Below are 15,284 nucleotides of genomic sequence, written 5' to 3' on the forward strand. Positions count from 1 at the left end.
GTCCCTTACCTCACTTTTAAAACTTATATTCTTTCCCAACTTTTTCAGGTATAATTTCAATGTGGAATATTTGCTGGGTAATTTAAGAAAAAGGAGAGGCAAACTATTAAAAACCAACAATGGGGGGCGCCTGGGTGGCTCAGTGGGTTAAAGTCTGCCTTCCCCTCAGGTCATGATCCTGGAGTCCTGGGATCAAGCCTCATATGGGGCTCTCTGCTCAGCAGGGAGCCTGCTTCCTCCTCTCTGCCTGTCTCTCCACCTACTTGTAATCTCTGTCTGTCAAATAAATAAATAAAATCTTAAAAAATAAAAATAAAAACCAACAATGACCTCAGTTATTTCTTTTCTTGGTTGTTCAGACTATTAGTAAAGATAAATATTTCAAAAAATAGTTTTCATTATTGACTTTAAATGTTATAGATACAGATATATAAGTATCTCACACACACACACACACACACACACACACACACACACACACACACATAATCATATTTAGTGTTTTGGCCCGGCCCTCCCCCATGCTTGGACTTTACCGTATGATCGTCCAAAGACAACAGCAAGTCATGTTATCATCTCATTTTTATAAATACAGATTAACTAGGAATGTGAGAGGTAGGATGAATTGCTCAAACTTTAACAAAATCAATATTGTTTATGAGACTTGACTGCTAGGCTATTAACCTTCAGGTCTTCTGCTTTAAGAAGCAATACTCCTAGGAAAATCAGACACATCTTGGATATCCTAGTTCCAGTTTAAGCATGAGAAATTTGACTTAATATTTTGAATATTAATTCCCTCATTTGTAAGTCAGGAATAATAACTAAACCATGGTTCCTGGTTAAATGATATATTCAAACACCAAATACATAGTGAGTACACACTGAGTGTTCTTTTCTTCTAAAGTTTTGTTTTCTTTTGTTTTTTTAATTTGAGAGAGAGAGAGCATGCAGCAGAGGGAGAAGGAGAAGGAGGCTCCACGCTGAGCAGGGAGCCTGATGCAGGGCTCAATCCCAGGACCCCAGGACCCCAGGACCACAACCTGACTGAAGGCAGACGATTAACCGACTGAGGCAGGCACCCCAGTTCTTTTCTTCTAATTTCGCTTTCTAGTATCAGTCTTTGATACTTTAAAAGCCCTTCCCAGGAATGTAGGCATTGAGTATTGAAGCTTACACTTTGCCTTCTGCTTTGTGAATATAAAAGAAGTATAAGTTAATTCCTACCTTGATTTTATTTTTCTACACTTTAGTCCTGTTTTTAAATATTTACTGATTATTTCATACGTAGAAGTTTCCTCTCAACAATATTATAAGTATTTTGAAGGCTAAAGGACCATGTCTTTGTATTTTTATATATCTCTTATTGCACTCATCAAGTTATATACTCATAGTATTGATTACCTTGCTAGTGGAAAAAGAGTGCTGGGTTGGTGGTCCTGACTATATCACTATCTTTGGTAACTATGCTGGGTATTTTTGGTTTACCCCTCCAAATTCACTCTTTTCTTTGTTCTGTAAACTGAATGCACTATTACCAAGTAGGATTTATACTACGAATGCAATGCTAGTTTAACATCAGAAGTCAAACACCACATTGGTAGAATAAGCCGTAAAAATCACACAAACTACTCAACACAGAAAAAGCATTCGACAAAATTCAACATCCTTTCATAATAAAAACACTCAGCAAACTTGGAATAGAGGGAACTTCCTCACCCTTATAAGGAGTATCTTCAACAAAACAAAAACACACAACTAACATCATACTTAATATTTTACTTAAAATAAGAAATAAGGGGTGGCTGGGTGGCTCAGCGGTTGAGCGACTGCCTTCGGCTCAGGTCATGATGCTGGAGTCCCAGGATCGAGTCCTGCATCAGGCTCCCTGCTTAGCAGGGAGTCTCCTTCTCCTTCTGACCTGTCCCCTCTCCTGCTCTCTCTCTCTCAAGTAAATAAGTAAGATAAAACAACAACAAAAAAAGGAAATAAGATGTTCACGTTCACCATTCCTATTCAACGTTGTACAGAAGGTTCTGGTGAGGGCTATTAGACAAGAAAAAGAAATAAAAAGCATACAGATTGGACAGGAAGAGGCAAAACACTGTTTTTAGTGACATGATCTTGTATGTAGATATTCTAAGTTAAAAAAAACACAAAAAGTTAAATTTGAGTTCAAGTTTGCAGGATATGAAGTCAATATACAAAATCAGTTGTATTGCTATACACCAGCAATTAACAATCTTAAAATGCAATTAAGATAACAATTTTATTTATAATAGTATTATCAAAAAAAGAAAATGCTTAGGAATAAATTTAAAGAAGTACTAGACTGTACACTTAAAACTACAAAGCATTGTTGAAAGAAATTTAAGCAGACCTAACATAAATAAAAGACATCCCAGGGTGCCTATGTGTTTCAGTCAATTAAGTGTTCAGCTCTTGATTTCAGCTCAGGTTAGGATCTCAGTTGTGAGCTCGAGCCCCAAGATGGTCCTTGCACTGGGTGTAGAGATTAACTCTCTCCCTCTACCCCTCCTGGGGGTCTCCCTCTACCCCTCTACCTCTCCCTATCCTAGAAACAAAACAACAAAAATCCCATATTTGTAAATTGGAAGACAATATTGTTAAGATAGGAAATACTCTCCAATTGGTCTACAAATTCAGTGCAATCTCTCAAAATTCCAGCTGTGTTTTTTGCAGAGATTAACAAGATGATCCTAAAATTTATCTGGAAATACAAGAGACCCAGATTAATCAGTCTTGTAAAAGAAGAACAAAGTTGGAAGACTTACATTTAAAAACCTACTGCAAAGCTGCAGTAATTAAGATAATGTGGTACAGACATAAAGATGAATATATAACTTAATGCAATAGAATTGAGAGTCCAGGAATAAACTCTTACAGTCAATAGATTCTTGACAAGGGTGCCAAAACAATTCACTGGTGAAAGGTCTTTTTAACAAATGGTGATGGGACAACTGGATAACCACATGCAAAAGAATGAAGTTGGACCTTACTTCACATCAAGTACCAGAATTAACTCAAATGCATCATAGACCTAAATAAAAGAACTAAAACATAAAATTCTGAGAAAGAAACAGGAATAAATCTTTGTGACCTTGGGTTAGGCAAAATACAAATGACATAAGAAAAGCACAAATGACATAAGAAAAAAATGGGTAAATTGGACTTTATCAACATTGAAAACTTATGCTTAAAGGATAACATCAAGAAAGTGAAAAGATGGGGCGCCTGGGATGGCTCAGCTTAGGTCATGATCCTGGGGTCCTGGGATCAAGCCCTGCACTGGGCTCCCTGCCTGGAGGGAAGCTTTCTTCTCCCTCTCCCTCTCTCTCTACTTGTGTTCTCTTTCTCACTGTGTCTCTCTCTGTCAAATAAGTAAATAAAATCTTTAAAAAAAATTTTTTTTTAAATTTTTTTTAAAAAGTGAAAAGAGGGGCACCTGGGTGGCTCAGGTCATGATCCCAGGGTCCTGGGATTGAGCCCCACATTGGGCTCTCTGCTCGCCTGAGGGCCTGCCCTCTTCCTGCCTCTCTGCCTACTTGTGATCTCTGTCTGTCAATAAATAAATAAAATCTTTTTTTAAAAAAGTGAGCAGAGAGAATCAATTATCATATGGTTTCACTTATTTGTGGAGCATAACAAATGGCATGGAGGACATGGGGAGATAGAGAGGAGAAGGGAGTTGGGGGAAGTTGGAGGAGGAGGTGAGTCATGAGAGACTATGGACTCTGAAAAACAATCTGAGGGGTTTGAATTGACGGGTGAGTGGGAGGTTGGGGTACAGGTGGTGGGTATTATAGAGGGCATGGATTGCATGGAGCACTGGGTGTGGTGAAAAAAAAATGAATACTGTTATGCCAAAAATAAATAAAAAATAATTTTAAAAAAAAAGTGAAAAGACAACCCACAGAATGGGAGAAAACGTTTGCAAATCGTATCTGATAGAGGGCTTATCCACAATATTGAAAAAGTACTTAGAGTTCAACAATAAGACAACCCAATTTTAAAATGGGCAAGGGATTTGTATAGACATTTCACCAAAGAAAGCACACAGTTGACCAACAAACAAGTACATGACAAGATGCACAGTGTCATTAATCTTTAGGGAAATCCAAATCAAAACCCCAATGAGAGACCACTTTACACCTGCGAGAATGACTATAATGGAAAAGACTGACCATACCAACTGTTGGCAAGCATGTGAAGCAACTAGAACTTTCATATACTGCTGGTGGGAATGCAAAATGATGAAGATGTTTTGTAAAATAGTCTGGGGGTTTCTTGAAATGTTAAACATAGAGTTTTCATATGTCACAGCAGTTCTATGCGTAGTTATATACCCAAGAGAAATGAAAACAGGTTCACACAAAAAGTTGTATCCAAATGTTCATTAGCACCATCATTCATCTTCTGGAATTAGAGCGTAACCCTTTTGCCATCCTTAATGAAAAATCAGTTAAAGACCACCAATACTAAAACCATCAGGTAAAAGGCTGAGTAGGAGCTGAATATCCCATAGATTATTTGCTACTCACATGAGTAGGCACTTAACGTTATAATGGAGCTATCTGGTGGTCATCAACTTAATCCAGTGAACAAACAATAATACTAGCAGTGGGAGAGTGTAGGACTGAAAGAATTTGAGAGGGGAAGAGGTCATCCAGGGTGCACAACCTATGTCAGGAATGGCAGTTTGGAGGCCTCCAATGTGCCTCAAGGAAGAGCCCGACTACTTGCAAAGCAGCTGTAACAAAGTGAGGTTAGCCGCTGATGACGCAAGAGTGAACTACAAACACCAGCAGCTCCTAGAGTGGCTTGGAATTTTCCAACTTTCTCATTGGAAAGTCCCATTGCTTGGGGATCTCCTTATTGCCAAACTGGGAAAGTTCAGTCACCTTATCAGCTCAGTAAAATTACCTTTGTCTCTTTCCTTCAGTCCTCACATCCCAGCCCCAATCCTGGAAATCAGATGGCAAGGAATTCAATAACAAGGAAAAAATGATAGTAGGAATGACTCTCTCTCCTTGGCAGTCACTGAAGTCATCGAGCCAAGGAAAGAGGGTGGCTTTAAAATGAATGCGTGATTGTTTTGTGGGCGATGATAATGTTCCAAAATTGAACACACTGAGGTAGCATAACCATTGAATTGTACGCTTTAAGTGGGTGAATTGCATATAATTTATAACTCAGTAAAGCTGTCTTTCTAAAATGCGAGTTTCAGATTCGATTAACTTATTTTAATGCCTGAAGAAGACCAAAAAGCTGTAGGATCTGCCTGAGATGTGGTCCAGGGCAGGAAGGAGGTTTGATACAGTATGGTTGAGGAAAATGGTGGAAGCCAAATATTTCTAGTTCATTTTCTGTTTAGTTTGCATCTTGATAAGCTGGCTACACTAGGTTAAACGGCTTCCTGTACCTGCCACCAAAAGTTGTGGCCAAGACACCTGAGGAATACACATTCCATCTTCCTGTATAGATGCTAAGTTTCATCCTTGGGTAAAAGTACAAAAATGACATATTTGGATTGTGTTACTCTGATCCCTCATAGAACTTTTTAAAAAAAATTTCAAACCATGTTGGCATTATGCCACTGGTTTATATTGGAGATGTGATAGAAAATAATTGTATAAAATAATCATATAGGTGTGTTGTTGAGGCCCTGGAGGAGACTTTTTTCTCTGTGTTAGTCTGAAGAGTAGTTGGGCTTCTAAACAAATAATTTGTTCATATTTTATGTATATGGAATCATGTCACTCTCAAGACATTATTTTCTTGTCTGCCTAACTCTTCCTTTCTGAAGCTACCCTGGAAAGATGATACTTTCCTGGTGAGATTGCCAATCATATAGTTTCACCTCCCCTGCACGTGGAAGAAGGCACATGACCGAGGCTGGCCAGTGGAATGAATGCCTCATTCTTTTGTCCACATGATTGATCCAGACAGAACACAAGGACCATTCAGAATCTTACCAAGGATTTTTTTCCGGAGCTCTGAGAAAAGAGATGTTCTCCTTACTTTAGGATTACAGGCTGTAACAACCCTGTAAGCCTAGAGCTTTTGTAGTCATCTTTGCCATCAAGTTTGAAAATGAAACTAACACAGAGGTCAATGTCCTGAGGACATTGTTTGACTCTCTGGACCATCTATGCCTAAAGGTAGTTCCATTGATGGTCTTTTCTATTAGATGAGCAAATACATTTCCTTTTTTAAAAAATAAAAGTTTGATTTGGATCTAACACTTGTAAGCAAAAGAGTTATAGCTAATACGGCTGTTAAGTACATTTTTCTCCTTTAATCTACATGTAGGAACCTCAGAGTTAAATTTGCATCCCACTTATGGCAAGTGGACAAGATAATATTGAATGAATTTTGTGCAACGTGTTTGTCCTTTGTTTCATCTTTTTCCATCCTTTTTTCTTCATTGATATATTTTATCTTGTTATATTTTATGTATGTCATTTCTCTCTGTGTTTACATACTTTGAAGTAGTCCGTTATTGTTTCTGTGAAGATAAGGCGTTTATAAAGCCATCCTATTTGGAATCTTTCAACCCCACTCACAAGGGTCCATTCACATAATGCCAAAGAGATAGCCCTTCCATTTTTATAGATCAAAGGGAAACAGTTGCCTGTCATGTCAAAAGTCATTATTATGAGACTGGCAGATTTTATTTATTTAGCCTCTGTCCAGCACTGTCACTCCTGTTCTATAGATGCAGCCTCAACAGTAAAAGAATTTAAAGTTGACATTATATGATTGAAATCATACATTTTTCCTTTAAATAAAATACGAGCCTCTTCAAACTCTTTTTGCGAAACCACTTGGTAGTCCTTCTCAAATATGTCCCCAAATGATAAGTAAAAAAGCCAAGTGTGACTAAAAGCTCTCTCCCAAAATTGCTACATGTATATGTGGACATATGTAAACACACAGAGAAATGCATTTTACAGTCTTACAGTAGACTTAAAGGTATTTATCCAGCAAATTTTCTTGGGCCAACTAATTTGGCCCTCTTCATGCTCTCAATTCACAGAACTGCCAATAACGATAATAGTCCAACCATAAATTACAAGAATGCTTTTGGCATTATGAATTTAAACAACTTCATAATAAGAAGGCCAATGTATGTTAGTACTTTCTCTTACCTTGATAAGAATAACTTCAGATTTTTCTTATCAACAGTTTCTTTTGATCAACAGATTGCTTTGGTGCTATTTTCAGGGAGCCAGTGTTTTACAGAATTCAACATCTTATATATATTTTCACTTGTTTCCTTCAGTCCTCAAGTTCTCCTGAAAGCAACCTTAACAATTCCTTGTATATACTTCCAGAAATTTTTATAATTTACTTGTATTTAATTGCTAGTAAAGCTATGTGATTTCCTGTGTGATAATTACTATTTTTATCAGATATGTTTCCTGTTTGGTTGCTTTCATATTAATATTTGTTTTATAAAATTCTCTTGAAAATTAAAAAAAAGTGATATAAACATTTCTGTATGTTTGGGTATCACTCCCCCCATCCCAGGACTCAGAAGAGTATTTTTCTCTCTACCGTATATCTTTTTATGCCAGTCCATTTTTTTCTGTTGTCTTATGGCCTACCAAGAATGTATGTTATGACAACTAATGAATCATTGAACACTACATCAAACACTAATGAAGTATTATAAGTGGGGTAATTGAATTTAAATTTAAAAAAAGAAAAAAAAGAATATACATTATAGGAGGGGGTGCAATAAAGACCTAACTTCTTTTCTATACTAATTTCTATACTATATACTTTTCTATACTAATATTCTGCTGTCCAAAAAACGTTTAACAATTCATCCTATTTCTCTCTAGCTTCTCAAAAGTTAAAAGATTATCTTTTGAATTTACTAGAAACATTATTCTGTACCATCAGTAACATTTACTATTTTTTAAAGTATATACTGTTTTTTAAAACTACATGAAACTTTTTAGTAGATGACTCTTTTTGGGGGAGGCTTTAAGTCTAATTCAATGAGTTCATTCATTATTTAAATCTATTTGCAATTTGTTTATTCTTCTGGAAGAGTTTTGCTATATTTTAGGTTTTAATAATTAAAAGGAGTATAGGTTTATAATAAATGATGGTATTTTAAAAATTAGTGCTAATTTAATCTTCTGTACATCCTACTTGGTCTCTGGTTATTCTAAAAAGATTTTTGTTTTAGCAGTACAAAAATATACAGATTACCTTTGGTGGGAGAATTGGGGAGTAATCATCTTATTACTTTATAATTATAGTTTTTAGTTTTTGCTATAGGAACATGAATTCCTAGACCACATTTTAAAATATGAAGGAAAAAGCAATCTTTTTACTGTTACCACTTAAATCCCAGTATCTGTTTTAAAACCTTTCTTAAGTTCATCTGTAACCATTAACTAAAGTATATGACTCTTTACTTATCCTGAACATTGAACTTTTGCATATATTTCAAAATTATGTAATGTAATCATTTACAACTTAACATCTACTTACTAAATAAAAATGATACAGCATTTTTCTTTTTTTTTGCCAGGTCATTCTGGTCAAATGTTCTTTCCAACTGAAGTATCTCTATGCAACGAATTTAGTGTACACACCTTGCACCAGTATTAAGGAGGGCACATATTGCATGGAGCACTGGGTGTGGTACATAATCAATGAATCTTGGAACACTGAAAAACTGAAATAAATTAATTAATTTAATTAAATTTTGGAAAAATAAGAGGAAAAAAAGGACATTTAGAGACTATTAAGAAGAGATTCAGGAGAGATCATTTTACATAAGACCAGCAGAGGGAAAGCCAGGATCCAGGTTTCCTGACTGCTTTCCATCCTGCAATCATTCTTAGTACGGTCTTTACACATCAATGATAACACGAAAGGAGAGTCCACAGAACACTCGTCTGATAGAATAGGAGCATCCCTGCAAACTTGCATGTATTGACATACACAGATCACATCTTCAGGGCACTAAGACAGCTTGATTTAAAGAAATCCTACAGGGTATCCTCAGGTAAAGGGAATCATCACACTCTTTTAGTCTTTGATGATAAATTGCATATACATTGTATCATAAAATCTTGGAAATCTAGTCAGAACTTCTCCCCAGAACATATATCTTTTTTCCAGTGTTCCCTACCTCATAAAAGGGTAGAAGGACACCTGACAATGTTTCTACTATACAGCTATAGAATATTCTTCTTCATCCTCATCATCCTCATCATCATAATTTACTTAAGCCTTGTGAACATCAGTTTCCTAATTGGTGAAATTGTAATAAAAGTACCTATCTCATAGCATTATTATAAGGATTAAGGAAGACAAAATTGTTAGTGTCTAACATAGAAATGTATTCATTATTTAAGAGACATATGTGAGGTTGACATATAATAGAGATTCACTACGTGGGAGTTATCTTAATGCCTGCAAGTCATTGATACAAATGTTTAAGGTGCTGAAGTGACTGCGGACCATCTTGGCATGACAATAAAGCTGTCCCTCAGGTTACATAATTCTGTTCATCTCTTTGAACTACACATTTTGTAGTTGTCCCACAGTTCTTAGCTATTACGTGGTTTCTCAGTCTAATTTCTCATCGCTTTCCAGTTTTAGCATTCTCTATTGAGATATCCTCAAGCTCAGAGATTCTTTCCTGAGCTATGTCCATTCTACCAGTAAGCCCATTAAAGGCAATCTTCCTTTCTGTTACAGTGTTTTTTTATCTCCGGTATTTCAATTCTTTCTTTAAATTTCTATCTCTGCTTACATTGCCCATCTGCTCTTGTATGTTGTCTATTTCATCCATTAGCGCCTTTAGTATATTAATCATAGTTGTTTTAAATTCCTAGTCTGATCATAGCAACTTCCCTGCCATTTCTGAATCCTGTTCTGGTGCTTGCTCTGTCCTCCAAACCATTTTTTGCCTTTTAGTGTGCCTCGTAAACTTTTCTTGATAGATGACTTGTACTGGGAAAAAGGAACCACTGAAAATAGGCCTTGAGTGCTGTGGTGGGAAGGTGTGGAAGGAGAGGAAGTGTTCTCTGGTCCTCTGATTAGGCTGTTAGTGAGCCTATGCCCCTGGACTGTGAACTTCACAAGGACTTCCCAGCCCTCTCCCTTAGATGGAACAAGAAGGGTAGAATAAGCTGGATTTGGGTATTTCTCTTCCCCCAGGTTGCTTAGGCTCTGATGACACCCCAACAATGTAACCCACCCAGGTTACATTCTGGTTAAAGAGCATCTCCTGAGAGCAGACCTTGTTAAGAACAGAATGCTCTGGTGTATTTCAAATGGCTTCAGCTCTCCCCCTGCCAGAAGCAGGAGAATTTTCACCAGTATTCACTGTGAGAACCTCCTAAAGCTCCTGTAGGAAAACCTCACAGCAGTGTCTGTAAGGTGGATCTCCCCTCTGACTGAGTCCCCCTGGGTTGTTTTTTGGGGATTTTTTGTTTGTTTTTTTAATCTTTCAGACTTGACTGAGACTTCAGTTGGTCATTAGGCAGACTGAGTCACCCAGTTCTGATTCATAAACAGGGTCCAGCAGCAAATGAACACCTCCTCGGAGCAATTTACAGAACTGCTTTCTATTGATTTGATTAAAATATTTGATGAAAACGAGCTGCTGGAGTTGCTGATGTGCAACCTTGGCAGTGTAGGCATGAATGACTGGGGACAACATTCTATTTATGGGATAGGCTACTGCCCAAACCCTCCTGACATTCCATGGTTCTGGAAAGCTGTGCTGCTGATGCTTGCCAAGAAGTGTCTCTGGTTACCACAGTGTGTCACAGGGACATCCCAAGTACCTGTCTATGAATTTGCCTCACCCTTTTATTCCAGTGGTTTTCAGTGGTTCACAATACAGCAATACTGGAGTTCTGAAAAACTTCCCAGAGTTCACAATGCTTTAACTGCCTTGATTTAGCTCCATATGAAAACTTTGAAGATTTATGAGAAGAATTTCTCATGGCTGTGGAAAATGCACAAATATTTGTAGAGGTCAATAGTACTCCCTGCCTCGGGGTGCTTATTTATAGAGTGAGTCCTGCTTGTACTTTCAAGCTTGCCCAATAGACTTGGCAGAGACAATGGCAGAACCGTTGCAAGTGTGGCTCCAAGAGCAGAGTCTACCCCCATGCACTTACCCAAGTTCAGATGTGGGAAGCCAGTCATAGCTCATGTCCCTGCATGACATGACATTTCTACTACAAATTATCAACTGGATGATGACTACACTAATTATATTTCAGGAGGACTTTGCCTATTTGTGTTGTACTTTTGTTGCCAAAGCCAATAAGTATATCAGCTCAAAACAAACAAACAAACAAACAAACAAACAAAAAAACTCTCAGCGACTCCACAACTGTCAGACACTTTAGACTCTTATCAATTGGTCAATTATAGTTCAGGATTCTTTACCCCAGCACTGGATTGTGTAGAGGTTTTAGCTCATGGGGTTTTGTTCTATTAAGTTGTGATTCTCTGCATTGGCTTGTCTGTCTTTTCAATCGAGCAGCAGCATTTTGCTGTGTGATCTCACATCTCTTATTGATCCAAGAAGAATTGTTGATTTTTCAGTTTACTCAGCATTTTACTTGTTAGGATGGAATGGTAACTGCCAAGCTCATTACATGCCAGACCCACCCACTTCTTTTTTCCTTTAATAACATCATATGTTTATTCTGTCCATGTCAATATATATCCTATAATCTCAGCATTTGTTCTGATGAATATTTAGATCCTCCACCATCTCTTTTTTTTTGGCTACTCAAATTGTTTTAAGCACAACTGAATGCAATTTCTGCTCGTTTAAAAACATGATTATAATTTCTATCAGTTATTTTGTTCCACTTATTTGCAATAGACATGGGGGGATTATATTTTATCTATAGAAAATAATTCCACTCACACCATCCCACTCATTAAGTCCTCTCTTTGGTCTCAACGAACATTTCCAAGCACAGCCAATTTGCTTTCACAACTACCTGCTAGACAAGCGCAGTCAGCAGATCCTCCACCTGCTAGAAAGATAGAGGATTGACGTGGTTCTCAAGGAATAACTCAGACATTTAGTTAAACGTTTGTGTGCTAGTTTTTCTTGCTTGAGGAAGATCGTCATTACACTATTGGCAACAAACAAAGGCAAAAGCCAGGACTTATAAAAAGGAGACAGGAAGGAAGGAAAACACACAGTCTGGAGAGAGTGAAGGTTTATTCCTGATTAAGCTAATTCGCTGGAGGACATCAGACAGGCCGGTATGGAAAGTCTGGTGTGGAGCAGGCCAGCTGGGTCACCAGGGAAAACGATTTCAGATTTTTATGACTTTTCTGAAAAGCCTTTGTTGGAATTTGGCCATGGGGCATGTGTGGCCAGTCATCCAGTATCTGACCGTGTACTATTAGTATCACTGCTTTAGGTCAGCCTGGTGTGTACTATTTGTTTCTCTCGCCAGAATTTCTCATTTCCCCACTTTGGTCAAAGTGGCTTCCCAAAGAATGGATTCAACGATGAGGATTTCTTTTTCTTTGCTTTGCTTTTTTTTTTTTTTTTTGAGACAATATCAGTTGAATGTCAGCTGGGGATCATGGACATACAACATGTAAGCATTCTGATGTTCAACAGTGGAAGCACATAACAGGTATGAGGATGATCACAAATCCATAAGAAACATCTCACATAAAAACCATGTTTTTATCCGGGTTTTATTCATGCTTTTATACATTTATGTGGTAAGTATGATGATGCCATCTGATTACATAAGAATAGTTTAGAATGTGCACATTGAGTAACTGGAAAATGTTGTTTTTGGTAAATAGTAGCCAGTATCCATCCAAATATATCTGGACACCCTAAGGCCTAACTCAATTTTAACACTGTTACAGGCACATAGAAAAGTGTGGGAGTTCATCTTATGCTTATCTTCTCATAAGAAGAGAACTGAGTGAATGTCCTAATAAAACTTCTACATCTTTCAGATGTTAATAATTCACAACATATCCACTGGTACTAATGAGTAAATGTTACTATCATTTGTGAGTTTAAGTTTAACTATACCTTTGGTATAGTTAACTTTAGACCAGGCATTAAAGTACACATGAAATATATATGTATATATGTATATATGTATACATTAAAGTATACATTATGCTCTTGTTAATTACTCTCTGTAGGTATAGTCTGTCTATAACCATAGGACAAAGAAGTGTTTTTATGTGTTAGTGACCAAAATGGTTTCACATGATCCCCCAAATGATGGCATTTGCACTTTAATATGTTGGCCAGTGTGTGTATGGCTGCCGTTAATTTAGGGTGACCTGATTTTAAAAGAGCATTTGCTTTACTAGAGGAGGGAGTAAAGGGGAGCTGTCTAATGGGTATTAGAGTTTCAGTTGGGCAAGATGAACAAGTTCTGGAGATTGGTTGCACAACAATGTGAATATACTTAACACTACTGAACTGTATACTTTTAGGAATGGTAAAATTTATGTCATGTATTTTTTTACCACAATACCAATAATTACTTTAAGATATTATTACATAATACCTAATGATTATGGAAAAATCAGAAGATATAGACAAGCAAAAACAAAATCCACCCACAATCTTAACAGCTAAGGCTAACATTTCGTCGCATTAAATAAACAAATAAATAAATAAATAAGTAAGTGTGTGTGTGTGTGTGTGTGTGTGTGTGTATCACACTATCTATATATGCTATTTTAGAAATTGACTTTTTGAAATAAAATCTATACTACTTTTAAGTATATTTTATGTTCTATGGTCTTTTTTAAAAGATTGATTGATTTATTCTAGAGCGAGAGAGAGCATGATGAGCAGGAAGGGCAGAGGGAAAGAGAGAAAGTTAGAATCTCAAGGAGACTCCATGCTGAACAGGGAACCCTACAAAGGGCTCAATCCCACGACCCTGAGATCACGACCTGAGCCAAAACCAAAAGTCAGGTGCCTATTCTGACCTCACAAGACTGCACCACCTAGGCACCCCTTAAATTCTATGGTCTTAAAATCCAAAGGAGTAGGATATTTCACATTTCTATAAATTCTAAGACCTTAAAATGGATGTGAACCTGCATGTTTAAGGGTACTTGCCCCTCCAGTGATGCTTCTCTATTTAGGTCATATGTCTTCAAGAGAAAGAATGGGCTCCTCCACTCGTGAAATTGTCCGCCAGCTCTGCTGACATTTTTCAATGTTTCCTTTTATGACCATACATACAGAGGCTTCTGGTACTTGGGAAATGATGAGTCTACCTACCCTTAGGGCGCCTCAATCTTGAGTCATGTGTCTCTCTACTGGGATATTGTAAATAAACATCTGAGTCAGGTTAATGAGTAAACTGTTAAGATGAAAGGTCAGGAGACCTGGTTTTATTAGGAACATCAGAACATCAGAATGGGAGATAACGCATTGCTGCTTACAGTCCAGTTTCTCTGAGGAAAAGAGTAAATAAAAAACAAGAGTCACAGGAGAGTCTTCATTCCACAAGAGCTCCAGGAACCATGCTGGAGAAGTTCTGCAACTCTACATTTTGGGTGAGGAATAATACTTATTTTCACTGTTGACTCTTCTCAGACTCAGAATAGTAGATTAACCTCAGTTGCTACCAATAAGAACTAAAAGAGTTAGATGGGCAGGTGGTCTAAAGCTCAGAATTTTTTGGTTTGGGTTTGTTGTTGTTGTTATTATTTAGGTTTTAGGTTGGGGGGCTTAAGAAAAGATATGTCATAATATCTCCAGAGGATATTCTGTGTGGAAGAGGTAATGGATGTATTCTCTACCATATATTTATTGTATCCCAGACTCTCTTCTCAGACTAGCTAGCCGTAAAATTGTGTTCTCTGAAGAGAAATGGGGAAAAGGCTTCCAATTTCAACAATGTTAGGAGGGAAAGTTGTTGTTGTGGAGTTTGGGGGGTGGGAGGAAGAAGAGAAGACCCAAGGTTGAGTCTTGCTGATGTAGAAATGAATATCCTCTGGAGACAGTTCTAGAGGGACTGGCAGTTAGTGGTATGGAGTAGAAGGTGAGGCCAGGGATACAGATTTGGGCATCATGAGCACTGAGACAATTTTTGAACCATTAGAGGAGAGAATTTCAAGTCAGGGTGAGCAACAGTACCAAATGGCTTAGTGGAATTGAAAATGAAAAGGAACCTAGATTTAGTGATTCTATGTAAGTGTGGTCTGCAAATGTCTAGCATCAGAATCACATGGAGGGTTTGTTAAAATGG

The 15,284-nt window shown here is 37.3% G+C and overlaps 1 protein-coding gene across 2 annotated transcripts in view; it reads left to right on the plus strand.

The window, feature by feature from the left end:
- Positions 1-14,456: 14,456 nt before the first annotated feature.
- ABCC2 (ATP binding cassette subfamily C member 2) overlaps positions 14,457-15,284 on the plus strand; it is a 77,011-nt gene continuing 76,183 nt past the window's right edge. For both annotated transcript variants that reach the window (XM_032313456.1, XM_032313457.1), the window contains exon 1: positions 14,457-14,589. In XM_032313456.1, coding sequence (XP_032169347.1) covers positions 14,557-14,589 — 33 coding nt within the window. In that variant the 5' untranslated portion in view covers positions 14,457-14,556. The remainder of the gene's footprint in view (positions 14,590-15,284) is intronic.

The sequence above is a fragment of the Mustela erminea genome, chromosome 14 (assembly GCF_009829155.1).
Source record: "Mustela erminea isolate mMusErm1 chromosome 14, mMusErm1.Pri, whole genome shotgun sequence".
Taxonomy (NCBI): Eukaryota; Metazoa; Chordata; class Mammalia; order Carnivora; family Mustelidae; genus Mustela; species Mustela erminea.